This window comes from Sinocyclocheilus grahami, unplaced genomic scaffold (assembly GCF_001515645.1).
Source record: "Sinocyclocheilus grahami isolate Dianchi unplaced genomic scaffold, SAMN03320097.WGS_v1.1 scaffold712.1, whole genome shotgun sequence".
Taxonomy (NCBI): Eukaryota; Metazoa; Chordata; class Actinopteri; order Cypriniformes; family Cyprinidae; genus Sinocyclocheilus; species Sinocyclocheilus grahami.
The window spans coordinates 894,123-910,096 of NW_015505891.1; the positions used below are offsets into that span (position 1 = coordinate 894,123).

The 15,974-nt window shown below is 37.0% G+C and overlaps 1 protein-coding gene across 1 annotated transcript in view; it reads right to left on the bottom strand.

Moving 5' to 3' along the window:
- The window catches only part of LOC107560159 (transcriptional coactivator YAP1-like), a 35,199-nt gene extending 22,941 nt beyond the window's left edge, over positions 1-12,258 (bottom strand). Inside the window, exons 1-2 of the mRNA XM_016244255.1 lie at positions 11,663-12,258; positions 8,180-8,415 (exon numbers count right to left, since the gene is read on the bottom strand). Of these exons, the coding sequence (XP_016099741.1) occupies positions 8,180-8,415; positions 11,663-11,863 (437 nt within the window). The 5' untranslated portion in view covers positions 11,864-12,258. The remainder of the gene's footprint in view (positions 1-8,179; positions 8,416-11,662) is intronic.
- Positions 12,259-15,974: the final 3,716 nt, after the last annotated feature.

Below are 15,974 nucleotides of genomic sequence, written 5' to 3' on the forward strand. Positions count from 1 at the left end.
GTACAGTATGTATTAATTCTATATTTTATATCTTCTATAAACTTAAATTCGGGTGTATACAGTACTTCATCTCATTCATTTAGAAATTATTTATAACATGGACACAGATCAAAGTTATTAATTTATTCATAATATAATAATAAAAGACTTAAGCTTTTAAGCTAAAAGTAAAAAAAAAAAGAGTAAAACTAACATAAAAGACGTTCCTGTTTGTTTCCATCGGATAACCAATATTAAACCAGTGTTATTAAAATATTAAGCTGGCAAAAATAACCAGTTTCCTCTTAATAAATCAAGGAGTATTATCAGTGACTATGTTTATATAAATATGGCTAAATAAGCCAATATTATGATTATGGTGTTTACATGAGTTGCTTTTAGAATATTCCTTTCATGTTCCCGTTTTACATGTTATAGTACATAGTTCGATTAATGGCATACGACATTACGTCACCACGTGACACCTTCCGATGTCCCCTCCGGAATTTCACGTATAAACATAGTTCGTCTTTGTGATGATGCCATGTACAGTTTTGGGCCTTTCATTTTTAATTTTATGAAAGCTTCAAGTGCAGTTAATTATTTATACGTGCATACAGATGATGGCGGTGTTGAAGCTCTTTTATTTGCCGTCAAACGGTTGAGCACTGCCGTGTGTGTATCCTGTCGCAAAATGCGGCAAAATGTGACATTACGTCACCACGTGACACCTTCCGATGTCCCCTCCGGAATTTCACGTATAAACATAGTTCGTCTTTGTGATGATGCCATGTACAGTTTTGGGCCTTTCATTTTTAATTTTATGAAAGCTTCAAGTGCAGTTAATTATTTATACGTGCATACAGATGATGGCGGTGTTGAAGCTCTTTTATTTGCCGTCAAACGGTTGAGCACTGCCGTGTGTGTATCCTGTCGCAAAATGCGGCAAAATGTCCTACATGATGGTAATAATGTGATGAAGGTATTTACATGTCTATTCTGCACTTCAGTAATGCAACTAAAGTAGGAATACTCCACATGTCTTAATTCGATTTCTGTTTACTTATAATATAATACATCGATTATGACTTTAGCCGGATTAAGGTAATCAAAAATCTCTGTTTACATGGTAGATTCTTAATCCGAGTATTGTCTTAATCGTATTAAAATCGGAGTATTGTTGTCCATGAAAACGTACTCATTGTTTACAGCAATGTGAAACCTGTATACCATCTCAGAAAATGTGTTTTAGGGTTTCATTTAAAGGAGACATATTATGCCCCTTTTTACAATATGTAATATAAGTCGCTGGTGTCCCCAGAATGCGTCTGTGAAGTTTCAGCTCAAAATACCCCACAGATCATTTATTATATCATTTTGAAAATGCCCATTTTGAGTGGAAGCAGAAACACGCTGTTTTTCGTGCCTTTCTCTTTAAACGCAAATGAGCTGCTACTCCCCGCCCCCTTTTTCAGAATAGAGCTGCGCCATTACAGCTCATACCTGCTAAAAAACATCTGTTTTGGTTCCGATTATCGTGTTTATCGCGCTGAACTCATGCGTTTTAAACCATATTAGTTTAAACTTCTGATATACGGTTTTCTGAGTGCACACGGACAGAAAGCGGCTGTCACAGCATGTGAGTACTAAACTAAGTTCTCATTCACACACAAGTTTACGTTAAAAACACATGAGTTACAAAAACTGTCAGTTATGTCTGTGAAGGTAAACAGCTGGGAAATAAATTGCATGTTTATTTTAGATCTGTGTGGCAGCAGCAATACACAGTAAATAAATCAATAAATCCACTGCTCTCTTGTCTCCTCTGAGGCTGGGATTTTAAACAGTGTTCTGTGCTCGTCTGTGCAGCCAAAGACAGAACAGTTAGTATGTTTTGCTCAAACTTTCGCCATGGCATTAGAATTGGTACACCGTTGTCGCTTGCAAAATCAAAATGGTGGCGCCGTGGGTGTAAACTTACAGATTAAGGGGCAGAAATATTATAATGAGATCCCTTTGCAACGTCACTAGGGGAGCGAAATCAGACGCGCTCGTTTTTTCAGACGCTTGCAGAAAAAGGCTTAATAAAACAAAGTTACTGGGTTAATCTTTTTCACGTTTCCTTGGTGGTTAGTTGCACCGGGGACCTGATTATAGCACTTAAAACCTGGAAAAGTCAGATTTTCATGATATGTCCCCTTTAATATTTTGTAACCCTTTAATATTCTGTAACCAATATGATTGATATAGCTTATCATGCATCTCTAAGTTGATCTGCGATTACATGCGATTGTGCACGTTACAGCTGCCAACCACGAGTAATGAGAGTCATAATGATATACATTCAAGGGAAGCCCTGCCATCATGAGTCCTTGTGTTTTTCTAGTTTGTCCAATCATGCTCACCTCCTTCCCGAACCCAAGAAAATCCCATGGTGGAAGCAGACAGCAGGAAGGAAACAAGGGGGCCATTTTTAGTTTACGCACCTTGAGGCCACACTGAACAAGTGGTAGAGTAAGTTGTGAAAACCAAACAGTGCTCATTAAATCACTTAACACCACACGTTTACCATCACCACCAGGTCCCCTCACACTCTTATGACAGGTCATGTCCTTTAACTCCTCACCCAAATGGTAGATTCTTTAAAAATGACCTTATCAGGCATATTCAGCTACATTTCTAAACAAGAAAGGCATTTGAGACAAACATTACAGTCTAAATGCATGTATGTGCAACTAAGTTTTGTCTTCAGGAAAGACTCTGAGACACACCTTTGTATAGGAAATATAAGCAGCATGCGGGTGGAGGGGTAACGGTGGTTCCCATCACAGGGTCTAATCCCTGTGGTAGTTGGGGTCCACATCCCTGAGGGCCCTTCTCAGCTAGGACTGCCCTCCCATGGGCTAAATCCCCCCACTGAGTCCTGGCTTTAATAAGACAACGGAAACACTGATTAGCCCTTCTATTTGGCCACATTCTCCAAATTAGAATCCTTCATTAGTTTATGACCCTGGTCTCAGTGTTAGTGCCCTGTGAACTTACCCCCCCCCCCCCCCTCCGCCTGAGGTCCCAAAAAACTGGCAGGCGAGAACTAAACAAGATGACCCTCAACCGCCCTGAGCCCCCCTTCCCCTCGGTCCAAGTCTATTATAAATCAAAGCTCACAGTAAACTGTTGGAGAAAAGGGAAAGAGAGGAGAGGTCAACACATCATGTTGACCTTTCCCACTTCTGTCTTCCATGGGGTTAATAATGCAAGCAGGAAGACAAGGGGGAAAAACAGGGGACAGAGACCTAGGAAGTAAAAAAAAGGCTTATTAGGTTAATTTGTTTTAACCTCCAGTAATTCTAGATTCAATCTACACACTCAATGTGCAATAAGAGTTGCAAAGAATCACATGAATTCAACAATTTGCGCTGCTAAATAAATCTGTATTTAGCAGATTCATAAAATGTAAATAATGGATTTAGATCCCCTTAAATACATTTGTTTCGACATACCGTTTATAATGAATGTCATAATTTTGTCTGTTAAGCTGAGAAGTTTGTTTTATACTTATATTTTTCATTCCTATTCTGTTCTAAATCCCATTAAAGGACTTGTTGTGGAATAAGGTGAACTAAACTAAATGCTTATAATGTTCATAAAAGGTTTCATTTTGGCTATCCATATTTTACATTAATTCTTAATGTAATAAAAAAATGTGACATTCACCCAATTATCTGTTTTTTTCTCCATCTCTCTCTCAATGTAATTTTGACCCAACTTAGTCACACGCAACTTATTTTCCAGAAGATATTATAGTATTACTGTGTTGGATTCTCAGGAAGATTCACAACTAACATCTGAAAGCACCACAGAACTCGCTCCCTATAATCCCGGACTTTTGAAGCGTCTTCAAATGACTGGGTGTTGCAGGTTGATTATGACTTCTGATAGCTTTGTGTTTCCTGTCATTTTCATCCCGCTATCAAAGTGTCACAGGACACCACTGAGGTCTGAGCAAAGGCTGAACTAAATATAGGGCAAAAAGGTTACAGTGTAACCATTCATGGCTAAAAATCTAACTAGGTTTAATGCAATAGATCTTTTACTGTGTGTTCAGAGTCTCTCAGTCTTGTTTGTTTGTCTATATCTGACCAGGTCACATGAGTGTCACTGGATAAATAAAGCAAACCTCTCATGCTTTCTCTGCCTGCTTTAGCTCTACTGAGCGGATTCACAAACTGCACTTTCATTCACGCCGAAACGGAAACCAGGCTGCTTGTCAGACTTCCCTTAGCTGTGTGACTTACATGTGGCCAACCACAAGAGCCATCGGAACAGTAGTGGTCACCTGAAAGTAATGTGAGCTTGTTACAGTTTCAGACAGGTTGGCTCACAGCCCTCTCACCACCCCTCATCTGAAGAAGGCCTGATTATAAATAGGAGTGTGTTTGTTTTCTAGGACAAGCTTCCTGAAGCCTTCAGTGTTTCTAGATTCAAACTACACTTAAATATGCAATGGGAGTTACAAAGAATCAGAATTATTCAACATTTCATGCACCTGGTAAATGAATCTGTATTTACCAATTGACGGTAGCCACTGACTTCAACAGTATGGGAAAAAAAATACTATGAAAGTCAATGGCTACCGTCAACTGTTTGATTACCAACATTCTTCAAAATATCTTCTTTTGTGTTCAACAGACGAAAGAAACTCGTACAGGTTTGGAACAAGTGGGGGGTGAGTAAATGACAGAATTTTTATTTTTGTGTGAACTATCCCTTTAATCTATACCATACCAGAATAACAATGGTTAACAAGCTGTCAACACTTGACAATGTAATGGGGAACCGCAAACCACAACTAGATGGTCTAAAAGAAGCACTGTATAATTAGACTGGTTTCAGATTCATCTGACCTGAATCAGACTCGTTCTTAAAAGTTTGCATAAGATATACAAAGCATTGGAACAAAATGACACATTTTTAAGTCGGACAATTTCTAACTTGACAAACGGTCTTAGAAACAATGCTCATGATGCTTAAAAACAGTTTTCAGATTCACTTGACAAGAACCTGACAGGAGTTTACATGTACATACCAATGGAATCAAACATTCCCACCCCAGTGAGACACATTTTAACTATTTTTAACCTGACACACTGTCCTAGAAACAATACTCATAACACTCAAAAATATGTTTCAGATTCACTTGCCCTGAATCAGACATGTTCTTAGGAGTTTACATAAGATGTGCACAGCAATAGAGCAAAACACATGGGTCTTGAGACATTTTAAATTGGACTATTAGTTGACACACTGTCTTAGAAACAAGCCACAAGATGCTCAATGACATCTGACTCTTTTTTTCAGCTCCTTGAATTTGATAGGGGGTGACGGAGATATGCTCACTACAAAAATGAGGAATCGTTGACAAGCCATGCCAACTTCCTGTGGGAAAGTTATCCACAAACAAAGCGAGGATCAACAACAAGACGCTGAATAAAATGAGCCTGCATTTCTAGGGATGCACGATATATCGGCCACCATATCGGTATCGGCCCATATCGGCTCATTTTTTCTGTTATCGGTATCGGCCTGATAAGAAAATTTGGCCGATATCTTAAAGCCGATAAATAATGCATTATTTCCTTCAGAGACACTTCAGATGCGCGCTGTTCGTTTGCAGCCTTTTGTGCAATTGTACATTGTAATATTGTGTTTATTTGATGTATATCTGATTTATCTCATATAGAATGCGTTTGGTTAAGTTAAAAAGAGCGCTTCAGTTTACCGGTGATCATCTTTAGCTCAGCACACGCAGCTCAAACAGCAGTGCACAACATTAATAACTATGATTGGGAATGTTGTGTATATAACATTCTAATGAGAACATTATTATAATAAAACGTTGTGCATTCTTTGGGTTTAGTTGCTGTGTTTCAGCGCGTTGTTATGGGAAGAGCGCATCCACAACAGGATCACACATTCTGACTATAGCATGCAATAACTGCGTCATTTTGTACATATATAAGTTGTAATATTATGTTTATGTTGTATTAATATTAATCTCAGGATGCATTTCCTTGAGTTAAATAAGCTGCCAGCAAAACGCTTCAGTTTACCGTGTTCATTCAGCTCTTCAGCTTCAGCTTGAGCTGCAGCTCAATGGCTGCTATTTAAAACAGTGGCATTAATTTGTTACTTTTTCACAATCATTGATATATTATTAATAACAACAACCACTTGTATTTTTCTCTTATTATTTTCATCAACAATATGGTTTAGTAATTAAAATCATTTAATTATTGTCCGTGCAGAGGCTATTCCGTTTTATTGATCTGTGGCGCATTCATTTTGATTCTTTACACGTGTAATGATGTCCAGTGACTTGTTTGCATTATTTATGCATAATTTTATTTATTTGTAAGACTTTTTTATGACTAAATTTGGTAATGGGAGAGTAAAAATATTTTTAAAACGTACACCGTTCAAACTAGGCTGCTTATGTTGAAGTGTTTGGGATGTGGCTTTTAATGATGAGACCTTTTTTTGTAATCAGGCTCTCAAAAAGTATCTAACAATTTGGATATAGATTTATCGGCCAACATATCGGTTATCGGCTTTCAAAAGTAAAGAATAATCGGTTATCGGTATCGGCCAAAATTTTCATATCGGTGCATCCCTATGCATTTCTCTAAAACCCCAAACAAAGGGGAGTTAAAAAGAAGGGGAAGTGTTCATTTGTGCATTTCAGCAGTGACCGAGACAGGGTGAAGATCAAACGGTGACACACACAGCACTCAAAAAGGTAGCAGTGAACACGTCTCAATGTTTGCTTAAAACTTACTTCATTTTTTCGTTTAAGAAGAATGAGAACTACCAGACTAAATTTGGAGCCGTTTCTTAAGGATTAGGTGTCCTCATTGTTGGACGCATTAGCAGTTGTGTGACATTTCCAAAACATTAGCCTTGGTCTTGTGAGCTGTCTACACAAATGGCGTTTTCCCCTTCCTGTCCCTCAACCCCCTTTTGCACAATTCCTGGAGATCTGGTCCAAATGAAGCAGATGTTCCTCTTCTAAACATCTGATTTTAAAAGTTCTCCATTTTATCATAGTAAATTGGAGGCTAATCATGTTTGTCTAGAAGCGATTGGTCAGAGGGTCACAGTTCCAGACACCCCAAAACTTTGCGATTCAAAAATTCAATCCTAATTCGGTCTTAATATAGCAGCTATTAAATAAATAATGACAACTTGAATGGGACATATCAAAAAGACACAATGTACTCCTTAAATCTGCCCTTTTAACTCCTCTTGTGTCCTGTGGACAGGCTTCTGTGGCCAGGCAGATGAGTTTACCAGGCCAGCCTGTCCTCCACACGTTCTACGCTGCTACACTGGGCCTTTGTTCCCCTCTGAAACCCAATCCGCAGAAGGACTAAGTACCCCCCCCCCACACACACACACACAGAGAAGGAAACTTTGGCACACAAGCTAATACACTAGGATATAAAGACTAGGATATATAAACCAGCTGGAAAAAATTATTGGGAGTTTTGATTAAAAATTAGCTTTCATCTACACATTTAAAATAAAAAAACCAAAGTCACTTTCTTAATGTAACTATCAGCTTGCAAGTCTGATGTCACACACCACCGTTTTTGGGTCCAAAAGCTCTATTAAATCTCAAAAGGAAACAACAAATGGTGCTAATATATACTCACAGTGTCTTGTAACACTGCTGAAAAATCATGATTCTAAACTTTATCTTTAAAGGCGTTTCAGTTATTGAAATGTCAGACAGTGATACATTTTTTTATGAATCGTTAAAATATATCCAGGACGGCATGAGCCAGAATACTGTCGTTTCTATAAAGCTTAGTTTAAATGTATGATATTAATAAATTGTGCTCATAAATGGCTGTTGAAATAGTATTCTCATCTGAAACAGAGTGGAGGCTTAGACCCGGAAACAGTATTTGAAACATCACGACTTCAAAGCAGCATTGCAAGTCTTTCTGTCCAGTAAAATTCACCTTTGTTGTAAATCTTTACATGTAACAAGTCTTCCATCTTTAATATGACTGGGAGCACTGCAAACTCGACCCCAATCTGAAGGTCAACAATGCCTTATCAATTTAAAAGACATAAAACAGCACCAAACCAAGTTGACATAAACATCATATCAAGCATGACAACATTAACAACTCACTTTAGGAAGTATCTCTGGCCCGAAGGGGTCTTGGCCATCTCCCAGCCTGGGGGCAGCGGCACATCATCAGGTATTTCGTAAGAAGACTGGCGGAGGTGCTGAGGCTGGGGGTTTGCTGGAACCATGCTGCTCAGGGTGCCAGGAGAAACTGCACCCAGCTGCAGGGAGGCGGGTGAGGAGTGTGCTCTGATGTGCTGGGGCGTGAGGGTGCCAGCAGTACCTGCATCCGTGCTGGCCTGTATAGGGATAGAGGATTATTTTAGCATAAAGAAGACATTTAGATTAGGATTAGATTTAAAGCAAAAAGGCTACAAGCAATAAGTCTCTTAAATAGCAAAGAGACTCATGTCTAAACCTTAATAATTCAAAACACTGATGAAGTCGCATTTACAACACAAAGAACATGTGTACACACACATATATATATATATATATATATATATATATATATATATATATATATAAAATAGCAATGATTCTCAACCTACGTAACTCAAAGATGCCCCATTGTGAAGGTCATATACTAAATATTTTTAATAAGTTTTCCTCTTGTACTTCTGCTGAAATGATAACAGAAACTAGGGTTACAATGCATGAATAAATAAATTAGTCATGATTAATTTCACAATGACTAATAATTACAATAATTGTTAAAGCATGGTTTCTTATGCTTTTTGTTTTCTTTCTTTTCATATGTAACAAATGTTTTCTTGATGCCACAAGTCCGCCACATCTAAAATTTGTTATCGTAAACCATTCTTTGTAACTTTAATTACTCTAGCTTATAACTTTTTAAAAGAAAACATGAGGAAAACAATCTGTTTTGTTTGCTGCAGTGAAATTAAGCAATGTTTTTATCTAGAGTAAGAAACATGAACAGATTTTTCATTTTAATTGTTAAGTTATTTAAATAAAATGCTTTAAAATCATTTTTAAAGTATGTGAACTTTGGAGGGTTTGTGAAGTATGGGAAATTATTCATTTCCTTTCTAGTCAATAAAGGGAAAGTCAAAGTGCATATGAACTAGGATAATAATAACAAAGTATTTCCCAAAAAAAACCCTCCAAAAAATGGAAACATAAAACTGATTAAATTTACACAAGGGCACTGTTATCCTCTTGAATCATAGCTTAGTGTTGCTTTCATTAGTTTTATCAGCTCATTTTACAATAACAAAAACTTAAGAAACGGATGCGGCCTACGCTGCAGACTTTAGGAGGAGCCAAGTAGGAAACAGGCTGTCCTGGGGCAACTTCTCAGCCGAACTCAACACATGCGTATGCAGTGTTGCCAACTTAGCAATTTTGTTGCTAGATTTAGCAACTTTTCAGACTACCCTAGCAACTTTTTCTTCCAAAAGCACCTAGCAACAAATTTAGCTATTTTTAAAAATGTATTTGGCAACATTTAGCAAATTTTGATAAGTGACTCAAACGATAAAAAAGGCACACATTTTCCATCTAAATTACACAAAAAGAGGAAACCAAAGGTGCCTAGCAGTACACAATTCACATGAATTAAGTTGGCTGCTATTAGCAATTGTTTAATTTAATAATAATAATAATAATAATTTAATAATTGTTCATTTATGATACACCTTGTTAGTAGCTTGTACTTGAGATTGTTGATCAGTTGATCAAGAAAAATATCTAGAAAAATGAAAAATGTAGTAATTTTCCAGGACATTATCCATAACCCGAAAACACAAAATACAATGCGTAATTTAAAATGTAGGTAAAAAAACGTGTGAATAATAATTATGGAAAATTTCTTCATATTAATAGATTTTGCCCCATTTTTACAGACTTTTCTTAGAGCGTAGCATACGAACTACTAATACACTGCTTAAATCTATAACTGTTCAGAATGAGTAGTTTCACTAGTTTACTAGCTAATAAAAATAAACTTAAATTGTAATTGTTAAAAAATGTGCTAAATAATTCAATGTTGTATTTAAAATGAGTTATTTACATTTTAATATTATATTATTTTATAAACGCATCAAAATGAACATATTTACAAAATTTTTTTTTTGCTGAGACTTGATGCAGTGACACAATTTTGCATCGTGATTACGCAATGACGTCACCGCGCAATGACATCGCATCATTTAGCAACAAATCACTCTTCCTTTAGCAACCTCGCCTGAGAATCAGTTGGCAACACTGTGCGCATGCGCGAGATGTGATTCCAAAACCGAGGAAAGTCGATTACTTTTGTTGATAACTATTATAACGATATTATTAATATTCCAATTAAGCTTTAAAAAATAGCTTACCTATTTTATGTATCTTAACTCATGGAACAAGAGCTAGAAACTAAAGACTATACACCTATGGTTTATAAAACGGACGTCTACGTATCGCCATTCTTATATAAATTGCAAAGTCCAAGTGTACATTAGGCAGAACGTTTCATCGAAAGATAAAGCATTCAAAGTAAAGGTCAGTGATGTAATCGCAATGAACAGAACACTGAAAAGCATATTTGAGGAATGAAGTCGTAGGGTCTGTGTTTTCCGTCGGCTGTTTAGAATCACCACTAGCGCTGCCCGAATCACAAATGAATCACTCTTTTGAGTCGGTTCTTCTCAATGAACTGTATAAACGGATATGCAAACGATTCAGTCTGAATCATTCCAATAGCACACTCATGAACTAACTAAATCTCCGTAAAAAAGTTACAGAATGTTTTGTATAAGGCAGAACAAAGAGCGCTGGATGAAGTGTAATGTTTAGGCTACGGCGACCTGTCATAAACTGAAAACAAACATGGAAATAAATCTGATCTTTTGAGAGAGACTTGCATGCAGCAAGTGAATGACTTGTACTGTCGGTCAAGACATTTGAACCCACTAAGTATCAAAATACGACGAATACAGATTGATATGACAAAGTCCCACGTACTAGCATGATACAGCCACAATGGTACCCTTTTTTCCACTTCAACTAGTGCTAGGGGTGAATAAGAGAGACAAACTTGTTTTGTGTTTGTTGCAGGAAAACTAGCTACTTTTCTGAACGAGAACCTTTCAGTTCAGCTATTTGTCCAGTGGAATAGTTCATAGCCTGCATTGGAGTTAGTCTAACACTGGCTAAGAATAACACATTTCTAAGGCATTGTGATTTTTGTGTTATGACTACTCTATTTGTTTTTATATTTGTTATACATTATGGTCATTATTATTTTTACTTTATAGGCTACTCCGCTGTCATATGGTGACATACGTCCGATTATGCACTTTATTTATTTATTGTTTGTTTCCCCAAATGCAGTGCTTACTGCTCTTTGTTCATGCAATAACAAATCTACATTGGCAGCGCTACGACACACTAAACGCTCCGGCTCCATTATAATCAGCGAAGACTGACGCATCGAGCTGCAGGCTGAAGAGTCGCGTGAAACTGCAGTGGCCCCGCGCGCCAGTTGCAGACAGTGTCAGGCGCAGGGAAACTTTGTGGTTTCTGTGGGGGTGGTCTTACTTGTCTGGAGTGGGACTTTGGCTCTGGCGGCTTGAAGAAGGAGTCTGGCAGCTTTCTCATCCTCATCGGCACGGAAGGGGGGCTGATGGCGTTTTTCGGGTTCATCACAGCATTAAAAAGAGCCTCCAGATCGGTCTCGGAGTCTCCCCGAACATGGACGATCTGATGGCCGGCAGGAGGGTTGTGCTGGCTCGGATCCATGACTCCAGATAAAACTGAGCTCTTCTTTTTATCCGGCTGAAATGGTGTAAACAGGAAAGTTGCCTGCAACCATAAAACGCCGAAAAAATTAATCCAAACAGCTCAAAGCCGTTTTCTGTCCGTCCACTTTATTAATTATCCAAGCCTTGCGAAAAAAAGTAGGCAACGATGTGTTTTTCTGCTTCCCGAGAACACCCCAATAAATGTGGAAACGCGCATATCTACTACAGTTTATCGTTTAAACTTCTTCTGAAGTATTTGAACTCTTTAAATGCGCTGTCCGGGTGACTTTCCCAAAAGTTTACGGCTCCTCTAACGCAGACATTGGTAATGACTGTACTGCGCATTGAAAATCACAGCCCTCTCACTAACCTAACTAACTTCCCCCCCCCCTTCTTCTCTCAACTTCTGAAAGTTTGGGCAGGACATCAAACTTTATGAGTCATGTGACCGCTGATTCAGAGGGGCGGGGCTTAAGCGAGAGCCTTTAAAGCTACACGATATTCTTCTGTGCGGGGCCCATGTATTCAGAAGCAGTGTTGGGGGTAACGCATTACAAGTAACGCGAGTTACGTAATCCGATTACTTTTTTCAAGTAACTAGTAAAGTAACGCATTACTTTTTAATTTACAAGAGAATATCTGAGTTACTTTTTTTTTTCAATTTATTGATTGACAGCTCTCCTGTCCCCATGTTGAGAGAAATCAGATGTTACTGTAGTTCTAAAATAAATATATGCATTAATTCATCATCAAAAAACAAACAAACACACAGATTCAGTATTCCTCAAAATGAATAAAAATAATGCAACTCAGAAAATGACGCAAACCTGCAATAATTAAATGTTAAACAACACAAATATCCTTTATGTATTTAATCCCATTCTATTAACCAATGTCTTTGCTTCTGACCTTCGATGATCCAGTTCAACCGAAAAGTAGTTCCATGCAGTTCCCATAATTGTTATGTAAATGAGCCTTCCCGGGCCATTGAGAAATCATTTTATCAAGACCGAGCCCAGCTCTTTTCCCATACATTTAACATCGAGTGACTGATTATGAACCCCCTTTTAATCCCCTACGGGAACTGTAAAGGCATGATGAATGGATTTAAAAAGTTACTTTGTACTTTTCTCTTTTAACCAGCCAACCAATATCCAGCTCTAACACAAACTGTCCCTGCAAGCCATATATAATTAACCACATTATGTGTGTGGTTTTTGTCAGTGCCTTGTCATTTAAATCCTTCTCTGAATTATCTCTGAATTAAACTCTAGTGATCATGAAGTGAATGTAGGGGAGACCAGGGAGTTGTTAGTTGTAACACCATCATTTAAGAATGGTGTGAAATCATTACTTGACCATCACCCTCCTTAATGTATAGGCTTTGAAGTTTCTTTCTCTTTTTTTGCCATTTTGAATGAAATTGTTAAAAGTGAAATGAGAGTGGTGTTGGATGACGGTAGGCCTTTAACTACAATTGTTTTGTACAATTAAATTGGATAATTCCAGCATAAATTAGGCCTATAAAATGTCCATGTTTATAAAAAATTACTGTATAGTGTAAAGGAGTTGGAAGGTTTGCACTCTTTGTAGCCTATTTGACATTCATGTACAGAGTGTAGTGATAAATTAGTTTTATTTTGTGGCAGACAGATACTGAATTATTATATAACTTTTTTTCACATAGGTATCGAGCAAAAATCCAGTGAGTTACCTTACCGATGTTTAAACAAAATTCTCCCTAGTTTCCCCTACAGTGTCAAACTCTGATCAAGTTTTCTTTTGTGTTACCGTCTCTTTTGTTTTATCACAGCAGGCTATTTGAAGGTTTGCAACAGTACTCTAACTTGACATGATACAGATACTCCAAATAAGTTGCCGTCTATTTATGGTCAATACAAATATGTTTCGGCCTTAATTTGATTGTCCTGTTTGTGTGTGTAAGATCATTAAAGAGTGGTAAATATCCTGAAATGATTGAGGCAGTATTTGAGGTTTGCTCTGGGGGGGCTACCCTGCCCAACCCTTGGGGAGACCACCCACTTAGCTTTCCTGAGGGTAACTCCATCATTTAGTCAACATGTCCCAACATCTTTGAGCCTGTGACAATTGTTGACATCAGTATTACACGAGAAACAGAAGTGTTATTGAAAAAAAATATTTGTCAGGGGTTTTAGGATTGTAAAGGCTTTACATAAAAAAATTGAAAATATAAATTATTTTAGATCCTATATTTTAGATCACTTGTCATAAATGGGGTAATTCCCTATCTTTTATCTTTTAAGATGAGACAGGTTATTTGTTTTGTTAATAATACCCGTGATAATGTGCATAATGAAGATAAATGCTTCCATAATCCTCATCTGAATGGAAATGGGAGCGTTTGTGCGCCCTCTATAGGTTAATGACAGTTGAGATCTTCTAATAATTAGACATTATATTGTAATATATTGTAGCATCTTAATTAATCTAAATTACTTACAATTATTTAAAAATACTGAATTAATAATAAAATCAGATAATATTTTCTCTGTGACACTTCTTTACATGAATAATTACCAACCTTAAAGGAATAGTTTACCCTAAAAAATGTAATGAAAATGTACTCACCCTCAGGCCATCCAAGACTTAAATAAATATTTTTTTTATTTGGAAGAGATATGGAGAAATATTGCATTACATCACTTGTTCACCAGTCAGTGGATCCTCTGCAGTAAATGGATGCCGTCAGCCAAAAAAAGCTGATAAAAACATCACAATAATCCACATGATTCCAGTCCATCAGTTAACATTTTATTTAAGTGAAAAGCTGCATGTTTGTAAAAAACAAACAAACAAATCCATCTTCATTCTCACGGCACCCATTCACTTCAGAGGATCTTTTGGTGAGCAAGTGATGTGATGCTAAATTTCTCCAAATCTGCTCCGATGAAGAAACAAACTCATCTATATCTCAGCTGGCATGAGGGTGAGCACATTTTCCGCAAATTTTCTTTTTTGGGCAAACTGTTCCTTTAAACACTCATTGAAAATATTAATTTCAATAAACTTGCATTTAATTACACATTTTACGGTGTAAATATTTTTATTAATTTGTAACTTGAATCCAGACCCTGCTAACCACCATAGCAGAGACCTGCAGCATACGTCAACACTGAACACAAGGTGTGAGAAGCTCAGATGTTCCATTTTAGCTTCATCTGATTACAAAATCAAAATTGCTTATTGGCTTTTCCTGTGCAGCCTTACTGGCCAGTTTTGTGCAGTACACTTTGATTTTCATCAAAGTGATCATCATTCATTATTTGAGGGCCAACCGTTTTAACGTTTCTTTGGGTGGCTCCATGACGCTTCCACTTCCTGAAGCTATGCTCAAACCCTAAGACATTGTTTTGTTACCTTTTCAAGTCAAGTCACCTTTAGCACTTTATACAATACAGATTGTTTCCAAGCAGCTTCACAGTAATAAACAGAAAATTAACAGAAATCAATGACACAAACTTAAGACGAGTTTAAATTCTGCTGTAAAGCAGCTCTAACAAGTGTTATTATTCAGCTCAAGTCAGTTCAGTTGTTGTTCATTAATTTGCGTAAAAATCATACGAGTTCAGTTTAGCTATAAGCAGCTCTACACAAGAGAATTATATAGCTATTCAGCTCGAGAAGTTCAATGTTCATGCCATTCAGTTCAATAACAGTGTTGACGTTGCAAAATGCATCAAATTTAAAACAAAGATGATTAAGTAATAAAGCGGCTCTATAGTGTCATCATTCAGCTCAATTCAGTTAGTTTTGTTTTCACCCGATAGTGTCAGTCCCGTAAAATGAATATTACTGAATACTAAGTGTCTTTTAAACCTCAACTAAGCAAGCCAAAAACAAAAACAAACAAAAAAACCTGGGAGAAACTAGCCTCAATTGAGGGAGTAGTGGTCCTCTGGCCAATAATTTCTTGATTTAAGAATTTGTTTTAGTGATTTATTGTTACATAGATTTTTTTTAATGTTTTAAGCACTGTACTGGCTGTTACAATATATATATATATATATATATATATATATATATATATATATATATATACACACACACACACACACACACACACTACC